The sequence below is a fragment of the Conger conger genome, chromosome 12, assembly GCF_963514075.1.
Source record: "Conger conger chromosome 12, fConCon1.1, whole genome shotgun sequence".
Lineage (NCBI taxonomy): Eukaryota > Metazoa > Chordata > Actinopteri > Anguilliformes > Congridae > Conger > Conger conger.
Genome location: NC_083771.1, coordinates 41,897,308 through 41,916,361, shown reverse-complemented (window position 1 = coordinate 41,916,361; position 19,054 = coordinate 41,897,308). Strand labels below are relative to the sequence as shown.

The window sequence follows — 19,054 nt, the reverse complement described above, 5'->3', positions numbered from 1 at the left end:
GTTGACCAATCGCGTGGTATTTCTGCTTCGATTTCCGACATTGCGTGAGGCTGGGTGTGTGGCACGGGATGGGGCGGAGGCCATGGCTTGGGGCAGTTTGTGACGCTAACGCGTCTGTGCTGCGCTAGAGCGTCTGTGCTGCGCTAACGCGTCTGTGCTGCGCTAACTCGTCTGTGCTGCGCTAACGCTAGAGCGTCTGTGCTGCGCTAACGCGTCTGTGCTGCGCTAACACGTCTGTGCTGCGCTAACGCGTCTGTGCTGCGCTAACGCTAGAGCGTCTGTGCTGCGCTAACTCGTCTGTGCTGCGCTAACGCTAGAGCGTCTGTGCTGCGCTAACGCGTCTGTGCTGCGCTAACACGTCTGTGCTGCGCTAGAGCGTCTGTGCTGCGCTAGAGCGTCTGTGCTGTGTGTCTTCACAGCTCTGTCAGAAGGTTTGAGTAAACCCAGGCACAGCTGCTCTCATTACATCAACACGCCTCACTCAATGCTCACCGTACCACCGTACCATTCGCAGTGAGTGTCTGCCCCTGAACATGTGTCATCACACAGCTGGAGAAGACCGGCCCCATTTCAGGCATCGGTTTGCCGGAAGTCTGACAGACCGAGATGTGTGTCACTGGAGACTTCACCACTCTCCTCAGCTCCAGCTCTGATGTCATGAAGCCCATTATTTATTTACAGGCCTAATCATATTATTAAGCTCCAATAGGGATGTCTCTGGCAGGAGTGACTCTCCGAAAGGTATAGTTGAACTTACAGACGGGATTCTGCTCCAGTTCCTTTTTGATTGCGTTCAGTGTTGCAGCTTCAATGAAGGAAAAGTGAAAGCCCAGTAGGTATGCAGTCAACAGATCTAAAGATATCTTTACTGCAGTGTGGCCTTATACCTGATTCATATTATGGAGACTACGTTTCTGTTCTGAACAGATGTGATTTTCCTTTGTGTACAGCAAGTGCATGTATCAGTGTGTCTGTGGGCGGGAGACGAGATGATGATATGAAACCTTACATTTTCTGTCTTTTTAAGCACAGCGACATGTAAATACCTTCGTAATTGCTGGCTGGACTATTTTACTGCAGGAGAGAAATTGAATGAAGATGAATCACATTTTGTGTCCACTTTACCAGTGGCATGGACTTGAATCCCTTCAAGTGTACATACTTGTCAATTGCATAATGGTAGGTCTTTGTCCCTAGGTCTAAAGGTTAATGGAGTTCCAACAAGATTATCGCAGCTTCTGTGACCGGCTTCAAACAAAGGCATTTCTGCGTCCAGTTTAACCTGTTTTTCAGTGTTGTACCACTTTTTACAGGTTAAACAGTACCACTTACTGTTATTTGATTCTTCTCAACATCCTAAATGTTACTACCCATGCTGTTTAATTTTAAAAGAAAATAGCGTGCCCGGAGAAAGGAAATTCTATATTATTATTCACTTATTGTTTCCTCTTACAGAGTATGATATGAATACACCTTCCTGAAAATGGCCTTTGTGTAAATGATTGTCCAGTCGCACTGAACTGTGCTAGGAAGTGCCGTGTCGGTGAACTTACTGCATGTAGCTGTCGCGTGTGTTTGGATAGATGCCGAATTGTTCAGTAGGGTTCCAAACAGTGCTTGTCTATATGCAGGGCCACAAAAAAAAAAAAAAAAAAATGAAATGAGTTAACATGACTCAAGAATAAACGGAAATTCACAAATCCGCCTTGCTGTGTGGCCTCAATGAATTTGATAGCTGTATCGCTTCATCTTTCTGCTTTGCATTGCATCTCGTCCATATCAGTAGACAGAAGACGTCCATGATTTTTCTTTTTCCTTGGAAGAACAGCTGTAAGACGACACATCCGGTGTTTTTCATGAAACGTTTAGTGAGAAATCTGGTGCAGTAAGCAGTCGACTGCGGTGTTGTTCCGGCAGGCTGGACATTCCACCACCAGTAATGAACCTGGTGTTGCACTGTGACGGGATCTGGGCACGCTACCAAGATGTTAACATGCTCTAGTTCACAGCAGCACGGCAAGGGATGCGCGTATGATATTCCTGTCTGCAGTAGCCTCAGTAAACACTGTGAAGGCCAAGTCATTCAGTTGGGAAAACCTCACATGTCTATTTAACGAGAGTAGAATTTTGTTTTGTCCGTTTTGTATTTCCGATTTGTTCAGTTGGCTTTGTTTTTCTCTCATTATTGTCTATCAATTAAAAAATTGTTATTTTTTTACAAAAGTAATGATTCAAGATACTAAATAGATTTCTGTTTGATTTTCACCCCTGATAATATATTGCAACACACTATATTTTATTTGACAATTTGTGTGTCTTACAATGTTTCTCTGACCTCTGTAACATGTGACTTGAGTAATTGAACTGGAGGAAACACTTTGTAACATGTGGTTAGCATAACATGCTTCACATTTTAATTCATAATAGCCACAGCATGCTATTCTCTTTCATGTTAACAACAAACCTTAATTGAAATGTATTATAGAGTATAAGTATTATATAAAGGCACAATGTCCCAATTTGGAAAAGTGTGCAGTCACAGATTTCAGCTGGTCCTGGGGCTTTGTCTCGTTATATGCCTGACGACTTCATTGTCTCATTTCCCTGATGGTGCAGTGAAGATCGTCATAATGTAAAATGCAGCTCTCCTCTGTTTCTGTGGTGGATATTCCATAGTGAGGCTGAAATCCGTACACAATGTGGAGGACCTGAGGGGGGCTATTCATTCTGTGGGTGTGGGTCGTGACCCTCCTTACATGATGATATCCCTGTATCTCAAATCTCTGCCTGATCAAGTGCTTAAGGTACATGACTGGGACCCGCAAGTTCGGAGGTTCGATCCCTGGTGTGGCCACAATAAGATCTGCACAGCTGTTGGGCCCTTGAGCAAGGCCCTTAACCCTGCATTGCTCCAGGGGGGATTGTCTCCTGCTTAGTCTAATCAACTGCTATGTTGCTCTGGATAAGAGTGTCAGCCAAATGCCATTAATGTAATGTAATGTAATATGGAATTTAGTTGCAATAATACAGAACCTCAGTTTAATGTCACTTGGATTGTAAAAGGCTGTGTGATACGCACGATCCTCCCCACATATGAGATGGGATTGCAGTGAACAGGTATGGAGACAACACAAGCATACGAGACCACACCCATCCGGTCACGCCCAGTGGAAAGGAAAGGTTTTCATACTGGAATGTTTTTCAAACCACAAGCCCTGGCAATATTTAAAAGAGTTACAGCAATATTAACTATTGCGGGATTACAGTTAGATTACGGAACCAAAGAGGGTCATTGAATGTGAAGGATGTACAACCAGTTTAAGCTTGAATCTGTTTTTTTTTCCTAGTGGAACAATAAACAACAAACCCACATAAGCAGGAAAGAGCACGTTACATAAAGTTTTGATAGTTTAAGAGTTTAGTGCCTTTAATATGGCCACAAATACAGATATGCTGAGTTCAAAATGAGCACTTAAATACAGTTAAGGGAGCACGTTGAAAAACCCTGGAATGTGAGAATGGAAGTTGAATTAACTAGAGGGATTTATCGCAGGCTGAGTAACTACAGCGAGCATAACGGGCGAGGTGTATCATCGCGTGGGCAGCTAGCCTGCACCCGTTTCCCTTATGCGCCGTGTGTGTGTGCGTGAGCAAGAGACGGGACCAGTGAGCAGTGATGATGTCATCCTGACTGAAGCCCTCTCCCAGGCGCTGTGAGGCAGATGTACAGAAAAAGGGGGAGAGACTAGTCTCTGCAGGATGGAGTCTGTGCACCTTACCCTACCATAAGCAGGGATTTCAATGTACTATATCGTAAGGTAAGTGCACGTCGTCTCTGTTTATGTGAATGATGGTGGAAGGGAATTGACTGCACGACTGCATCCTATCCAGAATGCAGGTATGTGACGTTGCCCGCTGGACTGAAATTGTATGAAAACATTTGCATGTGCTATTCGTGCCAGTCTCTGCATGTGTGGACAGGGCTCTAGGAGGGAAATATGCTTAGTCATGTTTATACTATTCCGAATGTGCTTGCATTGTACCATGTGGTTTCATCTGCAGAAGCCTGCAGATACAGCATATGGGAAAATATACTGCTCCTTGAACTCGGTCTAATGATGAGTATGTGACTGTCAAATGTTTGATTTGAATACACTAATCATATTAATGGTCAGTTGAAAGGTGTTCTAAAGTTAGAGGTAAGTAACTGTAGGGATGTTAGTATGATGACTGACATGAAGTTGCTGATAAATCATGCTAATGCCAGACTGCTAAATAATTCTACTGCAGTTTACAGCATCCTAGCAAGTAAAAAATCTTTGTCTCCATTATCTACATTTCAGCCACAATAAGTGTCACTGCAGGGAATGACATCATCTGAAACAACTCATTGTGTACATTGTGTTCTGGTGTATGCACTGAGAAGGCTCTTAATAAAGTTGTATATCACTATTATCTTAATGATCATACATTCAGATGTTAATTTCAAACTCCTTTGTTCTTTTTAGGCTGATAGCATGAAAAAAAAAAGAAGCTTGCATAATTAAAGCTCCTCGGTTCAAAATAAAAACTGGCATCGTCTCTATGGATGTTACCTCACTTACAGGAATATGAAACTTAACCCCACCCGTTAGCAAATGGATAGATGAATAGTTACTACTTGTCTGCTATGCTCACTATCTGGAATAGACTAATTAAGGAATTAATAAAATTAGGACATTTCTCTTACTGTATTGACTGATTATTGTGTTTTGTCCTTTATTTTATATTTCACACAGGATTTCCTCCTTTTTTTTGTGCTGCAGTATTTGTTTCACCAAATGTGAATGCGTTCCTGGTCCAGGCCTTGTGAAATGACACCGGCTTAAAGACGCCACTGAAAGCTGACACTGTTAAAGTGCTCCTCTCATGTTCGTTAGTTCTTCTCTTGCCAGATGGAGAAGGAGAGGTGAGCCTGATAGGCACTGGTCACAGGATACTCCCACAAGACATTCTTGGCCAAATGGAACCCAGTTTGAAGCCAAACCCTTTGGCCACCATCCTATTCGTGAAAGCCTGAAAAACCAGCTTTCACTGATTCATCTGTACCGACTACAACGTAGCAAATGGAATTTGGGTCTTTGTCAAAAAGGTTGGCAGCAATCTCAATTTCATCTACACAAGCAGGAGGACATTTTAACATAATGAACTGTAACAATTCTTATCCGTAACGACAGGGGTGAATAAACACACTGTGGAGCCAATTTCAACTCTGAATCAGCAATTGCATCTTTCCTGACCCAACGGCATCTGTGTCCTTCACCTTGGATTGGCTCCCAGGCCATTTGGATCAGAAGCAGCCCTGCAGTTGTGGAGATGTCTGTGTTTATTTCATATGAGTTCTAACTTTCGTTTGCACCGCTAGGCGCATAGAGACACAGAAGGCTGTACAGACCCCTCCCTCTTGGCACCGCCACTGCAGGACGAAAACACACGGCCTGGCTCGCAAACGCAGTCGGCGTTAGCCAGCGTTAGCGCTCCTTGACAGGAGCAGTTTCTGCGTACATCCACCCACCATGGGATGTGTGATGTGCTCTCAGCTCATCAACATGTGGAAAGTGTCTGTGAAGCAGCCCGGTCAAAGGGCCGTGGAGCTCTCCCTGTTTCCGGACGTGTCCTCTGAGGGCTACCAGAGAGTCTCGGGGCTGCACTACATGTCCTCTTTCTCAGACGCGGAGGACTGCTGTGATGACGTCACGCCGAACAGCTCATCCTCCACAGACTGTTTCGAGCAGTGATGCGCAGAGAGAAATGAGGCGCTGGACAACAGCGTATCGATAGTTAGGTTTCCATTCCGTGTGAATGTCATGTATGCAACTTTGCAAATGGAAATGAACACTGTTTGCATAATCACATGCTCTTCTATTAGGTCAGCTGCTTCGAAAATAAATAACTGGTCTAAACTGTTTCCATTTGCTGCAGTGGAAGCAGTTGTAATTTGAAGAAAATCTGGCATCATTAAAATCAACCCTTAGCATCAGAATTATTAAGTCATAGCTGACCACATCTTATGGTGCTTGCTCAAAGTGCGCGATACCATTGCATTTTACCAGCCATTTGAAAACACACGTCAGCGGGTGGTTTGCATACAAGCAACAGAAATTGTCTTTAGCAAAAAATAATGGTCCACTGCCTGTTAAGTTGTAACGAGAACATATCTAGCAAGATTTTCCCTTTCCCTTACTGACCTTACTCTTGTGAAAGGAATCCTTACCTAGACCCATGTTGTATCATGTTGTGCTGAATTACATAATTAAATTGTTATGGAGAAATATGGATACATTTCTGTGCTTGATGCCAAGTATCTAACCCTCTCTAATTCCAATACCACTTGTACAGGGTAGATGACTTTCTTTTTATTAATTTATACATATTTTTCTTGAAGGGACATGGATTCATCAAGCCTTCTTATAAACAGTATCAATATAGTATTGACATCTCCAAACCTGCAAACCTCCAAACCTGAGTAATAATTATAGGTTTTTGACCACATTCCACTAACATCATAAGTACCCAAGGCTATACGGTAATAGCAATGAACGTTTAGCATGTGTGTCAAAATTGAATGAGAAGCATTTAGTACTGAGCCCCAAGGGAAATGGATTGGTTTGACATGTCTAATATGTACTATATCACATGTCTAATATGTAATGCATCACAAAAGAAAAATGCAACAGTTGATGTCAGTGGATCACTATGTTCTAAGTAGTTTAACACATCTAGGTGTAAATACCCGGAAATAAAAGCTGAAATTCTGAACTCTTGTTTTGTGTTCAGTTTTTTTATTTTTTATTCAATACTTTCGGATGGGACTGTACCTCATATTGTTTTCGTCATCTATAAGTTTAGTGCTTGATTTGAATTTAAATATGTTGGTTGGATTGGAATTTGCTGCCCTTCTATTACATTAATGGCATTTGGCAGATGCTCTTATCCAGAGCAACATACAGTTGATTAGACTAAGCAGGAGACAATCTTCCCCTGGAGCAATGCAGGGTTAAGGGCCTTGCTCAAGGGCCCAACGGCTGTGCGAATCTTATTGTGGCTACACCGGGATTAGAACCACCAACCTTGCGTGTCCCAGTCATTTACCTTAACCACTACGCTACAGGCCACTGGTTCTTTGCGTTTGCAGTAACAGGCAGAGCACCCCAGCCAATGCTATAGGGCCCTGCACAGTGCAGCAATGTGTATCATCCCTGTGATGAATTTCAGACTGAGCTGACATATGTGGTAGTGATTTATGATCAGGAAGTGCCTAGAGAAGCTCATACGCTTCAAATAGCCAAGGCCAAGTAGACGGTCAGAAACTGTTCAGCGGTTTCATCGTCACAGCCCAGATATACAGGAGCCGCGTTGATGAATGACATAGACGCGAGACGCTATGAAAGTTTGGTTCAAATAAGGTAGTCTTTAAAAAATTCACTCAGCTTGTATTTGTGGAAATGGAATCTAGTTTTAATTGCCTGGTCTGTCACTCTCTCGTCTTACGTAAGAATTTATGTGACTCAACATGTTTCTGGTATTTTCACTTTTCAGGCTGGCTGACTCCAAAATTAGTAACAGAAATGCTGAAGAAGACCTGAACACCTGAACAGTAGATTTTACTTTAAATGAGTACAGTGGTAAAATCTGAATGGGGACATTTTTTGTGTTACATTTTAAAAAACATAAAGATGAACATTGTAATGCCTCGTTCTTGTTTTCATACTGCTGCAGCTTATCCCGTTTGTTAATTGCTGATGGCCTTGAATATGCAAATAGGTGTGCAAAAATAATTTATCAATGTAAAGGCATACTATGCAGGATTTTCACTTTGACAATATTCTAAAACAACCATGCTCAGTCGTTACTAATATGCACTGTCAACCTGTGTCTGTGTGTTCACTTCTGCCCAATGCCTTGTTTGCCAACCTGTATTTGTTGTTCTAAAAAGTGTTTGGGATGTTTTCTCTTTTGACTGTATCCGAAAAGCATGTGGCCAATAGAAGGAGGAGGAGCATAACAGGAGATGTGTATGGGCAGGCTACTTCACTGGAATGCTAGCTGGACTTGCCAGAGATAGCCTTTATGGCTAACCGTTAAGCAAGTCCTGGCCAGCATTCGGTGACATCTTACACATGCAGTGCATGAAAGGATACCTATGAAGATTTCTGATCTCAAAGACTTCTACAAGGACAAGGAATAGTGGGGGGGACATCCCTCAGTTCTGTTCACTTAAAGCAGGGATCACAAACCCAAACAGGAGGGCTGCTATGTCTGCTAAATTAACACATTCCATGTGTTCATTTAAGTCTGCACATTTTTTTTCCAATTGGCTGCTGATTGAAAGGAAAGCAGGGTGCGGCCCTCCAGGACCCCTGACATAGAGACTCAGTGTGTCACTCACTCTCTCTCTCTCTCTCTCTCTCTCTCTCTCTCTCTCTCTCTCTCTCTCTCTCTCTCACACACACACACACACACACACACACCTTTTCATCAGAGAGAACCAACATCATCTTATGCAATAATTCTGTCTGATACATCAGCACTTTCAGCTGACCTATCTATAATTTTTGTGCCCAGCCCTTTAGCACGCTGGCATATTAATGGATACTTTAAACTTTACTCAATATCAGGAGGTACACTTACGTGGAAGCACCTGCTTTCAATATATATATTTTGCGGCCCTCGTTTACCCAAATTTTATTAGATTTTGTAGGGAATTACACTAAACACTTTTTGTGTAGCCCTATTGGTTTTTAGCATATTATAGCCTATGTTTTGAAAATCGCCACTGCCTGCTTCTTGCTATCAATGGAAACTGGCCTTTACGGCATCAACGTTGCATCGACTGTATGCATCTGAACTGGCAACTGAAGCTGGTTGATCGTCTCTTCAGTCATAACAGGCAGTAGGTGCCTGTAGAAAGAGGTGTATTGGAGAAATAATTCTCTATAGCAACACACTAGAGCACATAGACTATGTCGTCTACACACTTCGCTCTTCCGCATACCTGCAGAACCGCGTAATTATTGGAAACTTGACTTGAGTTTTCTGAAAGTTAGTTTTCTTCTACATTCAGACTAAACCATGGTTATCTACGTATTTGCTCACGCAGAAAAATGTCTAAAATTGCGATAGTAATGACTTATTGATGCTATTTTTAATTAAGAACGGCCACATTTCAAATTGTAGAACATTAATGAGTACATACAGGCGTTGCCCAATTCCAGATTGCAACTCAATTCGAGTAATACGAGTCGCTCTGACAGCAAAGAAAAAACTCCCATCAAATTGCCTGAAGACCACTGAAAGCATTACACTATCGGGGAACACTCGCCCGCACGCGTCTCGTACTGTTACTGGTGGAGACTTTATCAGTAGGCTGTTTTTTGTATCTGGGAATCAAGCAACCATGGTGGATAATGAAGTTTTTGCATCTTTCGTTTTCTACAGCACACTTCTTATACTTAAAATGTACATTATTGCAATTATTACGGGGAAACTAAGACTTAGTAGAAAGGTAAGCAGCCAGGTTTGCGAACAATTAGGACGAGGAGTATAGGCTAGATTCAAAAATAGGCTAAAATGTATTTCTATATGTAAAATTATTCATAACAAATGTGGTTCATAGGCAAACATAATTATATCACCTTATTTAACCTCTATTAAAGGCGTTCTGTAACCCTGAAGATGCCATGAGACATGGAGGAATTCAGTACCACAGAGAAGATCCCGACGTTGAGAGAAACAGGAGGTGAGAAGCAATTCTACGAAATGATTCTGATGTGGTCGCAATGTGTCTACATTGAAGTATTATTTTTATTGGCAGGATTGTCTTATTTTTAAACCTCTTTGTCCCGTGCGCTATAGGCTAGTGAGTTTTGGTCTGCAGGCACAGAATCAATAGGCTACCAACCATGTTAACAACAATACGATATTATGTCTGTATTATATGCTACCAAGATATAGTTATAGTCAGTGTTTGATACTTGATATTGACGTTTTATTTATTTATAGAAGTATATATTTTTGTAGGATTCCTTCTCGCAAACCCCCTTTTTTCGAGCATGCCAGGAAATGATCCTCAAGACTGGGAATAGCTCGGGTTTTTTTAAGGCTGGAGAAAATTTTCCACTTCGAAGTCTGGATTTTAAACTGAATCACGGTGAACGTATCTGACTGCAAACGTCATGTTCGCACTTCAGCCATTGACAGTAGCCAAATTAGCCTACTGTTTATCTACACAATTTTATCTTGCTTGGAACAACAGCTCTAATTTAAAGCCGTTGTCTGAGTTCCGATTCTTCCAATCCAATACAAGACGGCTGCTATGCCAGATTTTCCCGTTATCACAATGGGAGGGGGTCTGCAGAAACAATATTTTTACAGCATGCTCTTGGTAGTCAGAGGAAATGCCTTGGTTGGTCTTGTGAATGCTTCGATCTCCTGTGCACAACTCTTGTGGACTTTTCATTTGTCCTGTGAATCAGCCACAGGAAGCGATTCTGTGTGATTTACTAATGACTAAATTTTGGAAATACAGCTGCAATTATCAGGGAAACACACCAAATGTGAAATATTGTATATTTATAAATATTGTATTGCTTTGCAATGGTCTTGTTTCTAGAGATTTTATGTTATGTGTCCAATACATAGCCTATATGTGTAGTGAATGAATGGAATGGAATGAAATGCTCCCCTGATAACATTTTTTGATAACCTGAGTGTCTTTAAGGAAACAAAATTTTCACAATAAACCCCCCCCCCCCCCCCCAAAAAAAAAAAACCCTGAGGTTGGCATCTTGTTGGGCTGACATACTGTTATTAAAGCACAGATTTGAAAAAAAATCTGTCAGTGGAACGGTTTCTGAACTGTATGAATCATAGTGCAGTCTGTAAGTATTTTCACAGCGAGACATTTTTTATTGTTTTCACTCTGTACTCCAGCAAACAACCAGCTGAAATAAAACAATCACAATGAGGTGCCGACTTTAATTTGAGGGTTCTTACATCTATATTGGGTGAACCATGTAGGAACACCTAAAATTTGTAAATTAACTGTTGGTACTTTGTTAAGAAGCCAGAATGCACTTGTGAGCTCAGCAATGGCAAATGACCTGGCTGAGCACTCAAGACAGGATGAAGAGGTGAATAAAAGTCCCGTTGTAACGGTTCGACACTCCAGGATGTTGTTTTAGATGTGTCAAAGATGACTATCAAGAGAAGACCGCGCTCAGAGTGTTCACTCCAAGATGGCAACCCTCAAGAATAGAATGGCCAGGTTACAATTAGCAAAAACGTACATTAAAAAATCTGTAGTGTTCTGCAACAAAGTGTTATGGACAGATGAGAAGAAGACCAACCTGTAGCAGAGTGATAGAAAGATAAATGTGGGGGGGGGGGGGGGGGGGGAGGAACGCCCCTGCATTCAAAGCATACCACATCGTCCGTCAAACATAACGGAGGTAGTGTTATGACTTGGGCATGCATGGCTGCCACTGGAACTGGCTCACTTGTGTTCATTCATGATGTCACTGCTGAGTGCAGTCGCATGATGAATGCTGAAGTATACAGAAGCATTTTGTCTGCTCAGATCCAAGCAAATGCACCAAAACTGATTCGATGATGCTTCATCAAATAGCTGGGCAATGTTCCAAAACATGCAGCCAAAGCAACCAAGGAGTATTTTTCTGGCCAAAAAGTGGAATGTTGACATGTCAAGTCAATCACCTGACCTCAATTCAATTGAGCATGAATTTCACTTGCTGAAGACCAGACTGAAGGCAAATAGCCCCCAAAACAAGCAGGAGCTGAAGAGGGCTGCAATACAGGCCTGACAGAACATAACCAGGGAAGATACCTAGCTTCCGGTGATCTCTATGGGTCATAGACTTCAGGCAGACATTGATTGCTAAGGATTTGCGACAAAATATTGAATATGATGACTTTATTTCAGTTTCTGTGAATTTGTCCATTTACTTTTGGTCCCCTAAAATTGTTGCCAATTCACAATTCAATACAATTCACCGAATGTGGATGTAAAAACCCAGAAAAAATTAAAGCTGAAGGTCTGCACATTAACTACATAGTGTTTTATTTCAAATGTTTGGGACAGAGCTGGGGTACAGAGCAAAACAACAAAAAAATGTGTCACTGTTCAAATAGTTACAGACTGTACACTGTACATTAAACAAATATTAATACAAAATCATCCTCTGTAGTTTAGGCATCACACTATTTTCTTGTGAAATGGCACAACTACTATGCTTGAAGATATCTCACAGACATCGTATAAGAAAATCATATAATGATGGTGCAGTGGGTAGCACTGCCGCCTCACAGCAAGGAGGTCCTGGGTTCGAATCCGCGTCGGCCGGGGCCTCTCTGTGTGGAGTTTGCATGTTCTCCCCGTGTCTGCGTGGGTTTCCTCCGGGTACCCCGGTTTCCTCCCACTGTCCAAATACATGTGAGTTAGGCTGATTTGAGAGTCTAAATTGCCCGTAGGTATGAGTGTGTGAGTGAATGGTGTGTGTGATGGACTGGCGACCTGTCCAGGGTGTATTCCTGCCTTTCACCCAATGTATGCTGGGATAGGCTCCAACCCCCTGCGACCCTGTTCAGGATAAGCAGGTTAGGATAATGAATGAATGAATGAATTCAGTGTTGAGTTTTGACCAGTCTCATTGTTCTGAGTTATGTAAGTAATAAAGCAATTGATATTAAAAGCCCTGGAATAAAAATATATACATTGCATAAGATTGGAAAAACTAAATGAATGATGTTGTTTTCAAATGTTGATGGTTGATTAAGGAAACTGAAATGTTCTTTTTGTGTTTATTTTTAGGGCCCATCGAAATGACATGGAGAACATCTTCCCATTCTTGTTCCTGGGAGCCGTGTATTCCATGACCGAACCTACTCTCCTTATTGCCCGAATTCATTTCCAAATCTTCTTTCTTGGCCGGATTATTCACACTGTTGCATATTTGTGTGCCCTGAAAGCCCCTACTCGCTCCTTGGCCTACACAATCGCCCAACTGCCCTGCTTCTCCATGCTGGTGCAGATCCTCCTCGCTGTGGCTTCAAATTGGTGAAAATAATATCAGGGACATTGGTTTTAAATTTCGAATGTATAGCCAGACAAAAAATGATGAATGTGCTCGGTGTTCTATTTGTCATGCAATTTTAAAATGTGCCTTAGTTGCCATCTACAAGATGTCAGTATTTGAAGAAGACAAAGTCCTTGAATGCACACATGAAGGTTTTTATGAAGGTTTTCCCCCTGTCATATTGAAATCTAGCAAATTATGTTTTGCAATATTTACAAGAATGATAATTTAAACTTGCATACGCTAGCCGAAACAAGCTATTTGTAAGGGTGAACAAGTGATCATTTTACATGATATATGTTTGCAGAGAGCATTATCTGAGAATGTATCAATGTAACAGTCCCCTCTTCGTGACAGTGATTGATATGACCTACCCACAGCTGTGTATTCAAACAGGATGTGAAACTTGTTTGAAATGGTTTTCTCCACTGTGGTAGTGCAGAAGTCTCTGAGCCTCTAGAGAAGGATAAACCCCGGAGAAGCCCTAATTGAGCTGGTCGACTGTGGGTCTGGGCTGGAATTTACACAGCCCAGTGCGAAGGGCCTGTAGAAGTGTGGTGAATGTTGTCTGCTTTTGTCCTGTTCAGGCTTGCTTTTACTGCCGTGCTTTTCTGGGAGGGGTTTCTGTGGGCTTCTGAGGTGACCGCTTTGTGACCAGGGCTATGCAGTTTTGCCTCTCAGATGTTAACACTTCTGAAGGCCCTTGAATGCCTGTAAAGCCTTACAGCTGATTCACCTGTTTACTGGAATGAGCTGTTACATTTGTACATCCACTATACGTCAGTTATCAACCTGCTACTCATAGCAAACTCAGCACCTAATATTGCTTTGTGCTGACGTAGCTTTGTTTAAAATAGTATAATAATTTCACTTTCAATTTCAGATCCTGAATATGTTTCTGAATGTGTTTAAAGTAGATATCCTGAACGTTTTTTGGTTTAGAAAAATACCTTATAGATAGGATTATTTCATTTTATTAATATGTGGCTATTGTACAACAATACATTTAAAAAGAAAAAGACAGAATTAGCACATTGAAGAAAAATTAAGTAAGATTAATATATTTGTGATACAGAACATGTTTTTTTATATTTTTTACTTATAAGAATATTTATGCAATGTTTATATTTTTTATGATTATAAATTGTTGTCAAAAGAGTAGAGTCAGCGAGATGCAGCATTGAAAAGGAGTATTATTTCTAAACTGACAGTTCAAGGTGAGCTCCGTATTCTACATTTCTTTGTAAGAGGGTTGGTGCTGTGGGTAGACTTCAGAGAGAATGATAAAACCATGTGGAACATGCAATTCATTTTTTATGTGTAACCCAGTGCAGTATTCATTTTTGTATAAACTATTTCATTCCTGGGTTTGAATCCCCGTCGGCCGGGGCCTCTCTGTGCGGAGTTTGCATGTTCTCCCCGTGTTTGCGTGGGTTTCCTCCGGGTACTCCGGTTTCCTCCCACAGTCCAAAGACATGCAAGTTAAGCTGATTGGAGAGTCTAAATTGCCCGTGGGTATGAGTGTGTGAGTGAATGGTGTGTGTGCCCTGCGATGGACTGGCGACCTGTCCAGGGTGTATTCCTGCCTTTCGCCCAATGTATGCTGGGATAGGCTCCAGCCCCCCTGCGACCCTGTTCAGGATAAGCGGGTAAAAGATAATGGATGGATGGATGGACTATTTCATGTTATCTTTCGGCTGTTTGACATACTTTTATTTTTCAATGTAATTTTCATTTGATTAATTATTAACTAATATTATCAAGAATAATAATAAAGGTTATTGCTTTTGGCTTGTTTTACTAAGAAACACAACAAACGGAGCTGTGGAATTGCTGTACTTTGAAATGGCCAGAGGAAATATTGATTTGCTTTTTCACACATTTTTGCGGCTGCTTTTATTTTATTTCCATTAACTTCTACTTCAACAAGCAATTACTTTTACTTCATGAATACTTCCTTATATTTAAAAAGACATACATACTGTCCGCTTTATCTGTTTCTTAAAACAACATATTTAGGAATATCATTTCTTCTCATATGTCTGGTTGCTTAATAGGGTGCAGAGGTATGAGGTCGAGTGGAGGACAAATTAAAAGGAATACAAATTTTGGAATTTCCTGGGCTATAGATGAAAATATATTTTATATGTGAGGCTATCCTTCAGCAAAAGTAAATTTGCAGTGAGAAATATCTCTAACCGGAAAAGACATGTATCCCTTAAAGCCCTTTAAAATGTAAGAGGTATACAGAAGGAATTTTAGAATGTGTACCTGCTAGCTCCTGAGTAGTCCTTTGAAAAAAGTCTGTACCTGCATGCTAAACTGAAAAAGAGTGGTCAGCCTTTTCTACACCTTTGTACTTTTCCTTTGACTATACGTTTATACTGTTCTGATAGATGTGTGTCTACTTTCAAATACTGGGGAGATGTTGCCTTCTAGGCCCAAGGCCTGGTGCTTAACATATCCAGGGCTTTATTCCAGCATTCTTCCATGAGTTACATAAAGGCCTCGAGACTCTACCCGAGGGGCTGGAACAGGGAAGAGCCATGCACGGGCTGTGTTTATTTTACTGCTCTCTCTCGCTCTCTCTCCCTTTCTCTCTCTCTCTCTCTCTCTCTCTCTCTCTCTCTCTCTCTCAAAACAAGCATAAACAAAGCAAAATAAGTATTATCCATACATTTGAATGGAAATGGTTAAGTTTTAATGTAGGTGATTACCTGTTTTGACTTGTCTTCTTTTCTGCAAGGGATGACTTGAAAAAGCCTGTGTTCACAGGCACACAAAGCTCTGTGTGAAAGAGATTACTCTGCTCCCGTCTATATATTCTGTTCTCACGAGATGAGCACAGTCATGTATGCAATGTTAAAATGAAGTAAAGATTTACATTGCTCAGTTGCCTATTCCATTTACGAATGTAGTGATTTAATAAAATATGTATGCAATAAATTATGCTTTGTTCACATATTCAATGTGTGCTCGTTGGATTTGACAATGTAAGAAAACGATTGTAATACAAAGATCACATTTAATATATGTATTAGCCCTGGGGTAGCCCCTTTAACTCCATGTACAATATCCATTCTGAAATAGATTGCGTTCAATGTTGGCTGCATGTTGGTTTTGGGCGCCATCTGGTGGTCAGTGTATTTTTGAGAGCTGCTTTGTCTTTGTTTCTTCGGTAGGTCCTAATCCTACTTGAGATACACGGCTCTATCTCTGATTCTGGAACTTAATGTGCCGATTAAGGTATACATGAGATGATGTTTATTCTCTTTGATGCTGAAGTTAATATATTTACTTGTGTGTGTGGGTGTGTAAACGGGAGGATTCAGGAAATGTCTGTTACTTATTTAACCTACACCTGAAACACAAATTTAAACAAACATTTTCCATAAAATATTTAATATCTCCTGTGTGCAGACTTTGCCTCTGGCTTCTTACCCTATCACATCACACCCAATTACATCAATCACTGCCACCTAGTGGTGTTAAATGTGATCTTCTGTTCTTTTTTTGACACAGATTTAAGCCTAACATAAACTGAATTGCATTTTGAATGGAGATTCTCCATAAAAAGCGCAGTTTAAGCCAGGACTAGGTTTACGATGTATAGGTGAAACTTACCCTATCTGACACCCTATCAGTGCAGTGCGTATGTATTTGGACAGTGACACACAATTATTGTTCTTTTGGCTCTGCACTCCAGCACATTGACATGAAACAATGTGATGAGTATGAGGTCAAACATGCAGATTAAATGCAGACTTGCAAGTTCACAGCCAAGTGAAAAGCCTACTCAGGAAAGACATAAGCAGTAAAAAAAAAAAAATACAAAGAAAAACAATATTAATTGGTGGGGAAATGGATGCATTGTGTCCAGAAGAAATGAGTATTAGCTACATTGGCAGCTAATTACAGGAAAGTACAGCCCTTGGAAAATGCTTCTCCATGTGCCAGGCCTCAAAGTAACATTGGAGCCAGAGTGATCTCTACCACGCCCACGGCCGGCAGCTAGGCAGTGGTGACAAGGTGCTTTACAGAATTACAACTCAAATGCAATTTTTCGGGCATTATTACATGCTTTTAATTGAGAATTGATGCCGTGGGCCACATAAAAAAAACTGAAATATAAAATTAGAAAAAGAAATGAATAAAAAATGTCTTTCAAAAAGGGCACTTATCTGGTCAGAGGGCAAAAGGGCAGGTGCTTGAGCACTATGCCTGGGGTCTGTCTGTGTACGTCCCAGTTTGGGACTGCCGCCAAACTCACTGCCAAGGCAATGGTCATGTGTCCCAGATCACGGACATAATGATTCATCCGCGTTCCATCGGAACAACAGTCCAATTCCTTTTCTCGTTTTGGGATAAAGTGACAATAATCTCACACGGATAAACCTGCTCTCACCGTACGTGAACGACAACAATGAGGTGAGTTAAGTATGTAATCAACTGCTTTCATTGATCAATTAAGTGCTGAATATCAACAAAAGCCAGCACACCCTCCGGGTCTCCAGGACCAGGAACGAGGACCACTACCAGAGGGTAAGCACAATGGACATACCACAATCAGTCTGCTGTTCATTTTTCCAATACACCTTCTTTTTCTTGTCTTTTAACTTCCCTGATTTTCATCCAGGGAAGGAGATGGGTATATTTATGAAAGGATTACTCAAACTGAATATGCCGCGTGAAAATGAATAGCATAATGTTGGAGGGGCTCATGTGCTATTTGTTTTATTGCCTATTCCTCTGGCTGCCAGTAGTCCTTTTTAAAGGCTTAGGTTTAGAAAACAGCTGCCAACAGCTCCATTAAAGCTGATCTCAGTTGATCCAACTGCAACTGATCCATAGCCAACATTAACAGAGTACACTTTTTACTGTCAAGTTAACAGCAGTGACATTGGGACATTTCAGTGTGGATGGTAAAATCTCGAACACAGGTCATCTAACTGTTGCCATTACTCAGCTCAGATTATATGAGATCCACTTTTTTAAAAGAGCCTGGGGACTGTGTTTTCAGACAGTTAGCCCTTTACATCTGTGTTGTTACCTTTGCGTTTGTACGTTGTTTCATGTTAGAATGATTATGCAATAAACATAAATGTACCTGATGGTTTTCATATGCTTTCCCTATGAGTAAACCGTGTTTTGTTTTGTTTATGGTAAATGGTAAATGTTTATTTACATAGAGGATGTTTTTATCTTCTAAATTGAATGAGGGGATGCTGCTTGAAATTGAAGCAGTCAGTATGAACGCAGTTCCTCATCAGACCATCAAATCACACAGGCTTGCACACATGCTCACATGCTCATGCATGTAGGCATGCACGCACGCACGCACGCACACACACACACACACACACACACACACACACACACACACACACACACACACACAATAACATTCACAAGAACATCCTACAGCCCAGTTCCCATGATACAGTACAACCTGCTTGTAAAAACAACATCTGTCCAAGATCAATTTATTCTTAAAAACCAGGCTTCACAAATCCTGCCATGTGCTTCTTCCACTCATGAACTCAGTCAGCTGATTTCACCAAGTACTTCTACCTCCAGGCTGAAGAACTGTGCTAATGACCAAGTATTGTCGAGGAATGTGTTCTCTCTGAACATGAATTTTCCACCTCTATTATAAATTATATATTCATTACTAAATGAATGGATGGAGAAAATCTGTGTAAAGAAAATATATTCATAAATTTGTAGGCATGTGTCATTGAAATTAGGCTAATTGTATCGGCTAGCATAGTCTGTAGAACTGAAAGTTTGATGCATATCATTTCAACCCAGTTGTTTTTGCCAGTTTATTCTGTGTATGGCCAATGCCACTGTTGCCATTGCAAATATTTGAAACATAAATTAATCATTTTATGAGCATGATTTTCTGATTTTGCAGCAAT

The 19,054-nt window shown here is 41.0% G+C and overlaps 1 protein-coding gene and 1 long non-coding RNA gene across 3 annotated transcripts; both read left to right on the top strand.

The window, feature by feature from the left end:
- Positions 1 to 3,735: 3,735 nt before the first annotated feature.
- LOC133105562 (uncharacterized) lies at positions 3,736 to 6,798 on the top strand. Its single transcript, XR_009703866.1, has 2 exons — positions 3,736 to 3,818; positions 4,779 to 6,798. It is a non-coding gene; the product is annotated as an uncharacterized LOC133105562 (long non-coding RNA).
- A 2,535-nt stretch (positions 6,799 to 9,333) lies between these two features.
- ptges (prostaglandin E synthase) lies at positions 9,334 to 16,097 on the top strand. Of its 2 annotated transcripts, XR_009710161.1 has the most exons (4): positions 9,334 to 9,544; positions 9,696 to 9,778; positions 12,869 to 14,554; positions 14,621 to 16,097. XR_009710161.1 is itself a non-coding variant. In XM_061263233.1 (3 exons), the coding sequence occupies exons 1-3, from the start codon at positions 9,437 to 9,439 to the stop codon at positions 13,116 to 13,118; spliced, it is 441 nt and encodes a 146-aa protein (XP_061119217.1). In that variant the 5' UTR covers positions 9,334 to 9,436; the 3' UTR covers positions 13,119 to 16,097. The 2 variants fall into 2 exon arrangements, 1 of the variants encoding a protein (XP_061119217.1); XM_061263233.1 differs by having other exon boundaries at positions 12,869 to 16,097.
- The last annotated feature ends 2,957 nt before the right edge of the window (positions 16,098 to 19,054 follow it).

What these genes read in the sequence shown, in the direction of transcription:
- ptges (XM_061263233.1), top strand. Translation starts at nt 9,437, where the DNA reads ATGGTGGATAATGAAGTTTTTGCATCTTTCGTTTTCTACAGCACACTT. An exon ending in AACTAAGACTTAGTAGAAAG is followed by an intron (nt 9,545 to 9,695) that starts GTAAGCAGCCAG and finishes CCTCTATTAAAG; the next exon opens with GCGTTCTGTAACCCTGAAGA. An exon ending in GACGTTGAGAGAAACAGGAG is followed by an intron (nt 9,779 to 12,868) that starts GTGAGAAGCAAT and finishes GTTTATTTTTAG; the next exon opens with GGCCCATCGAAATGACATGG.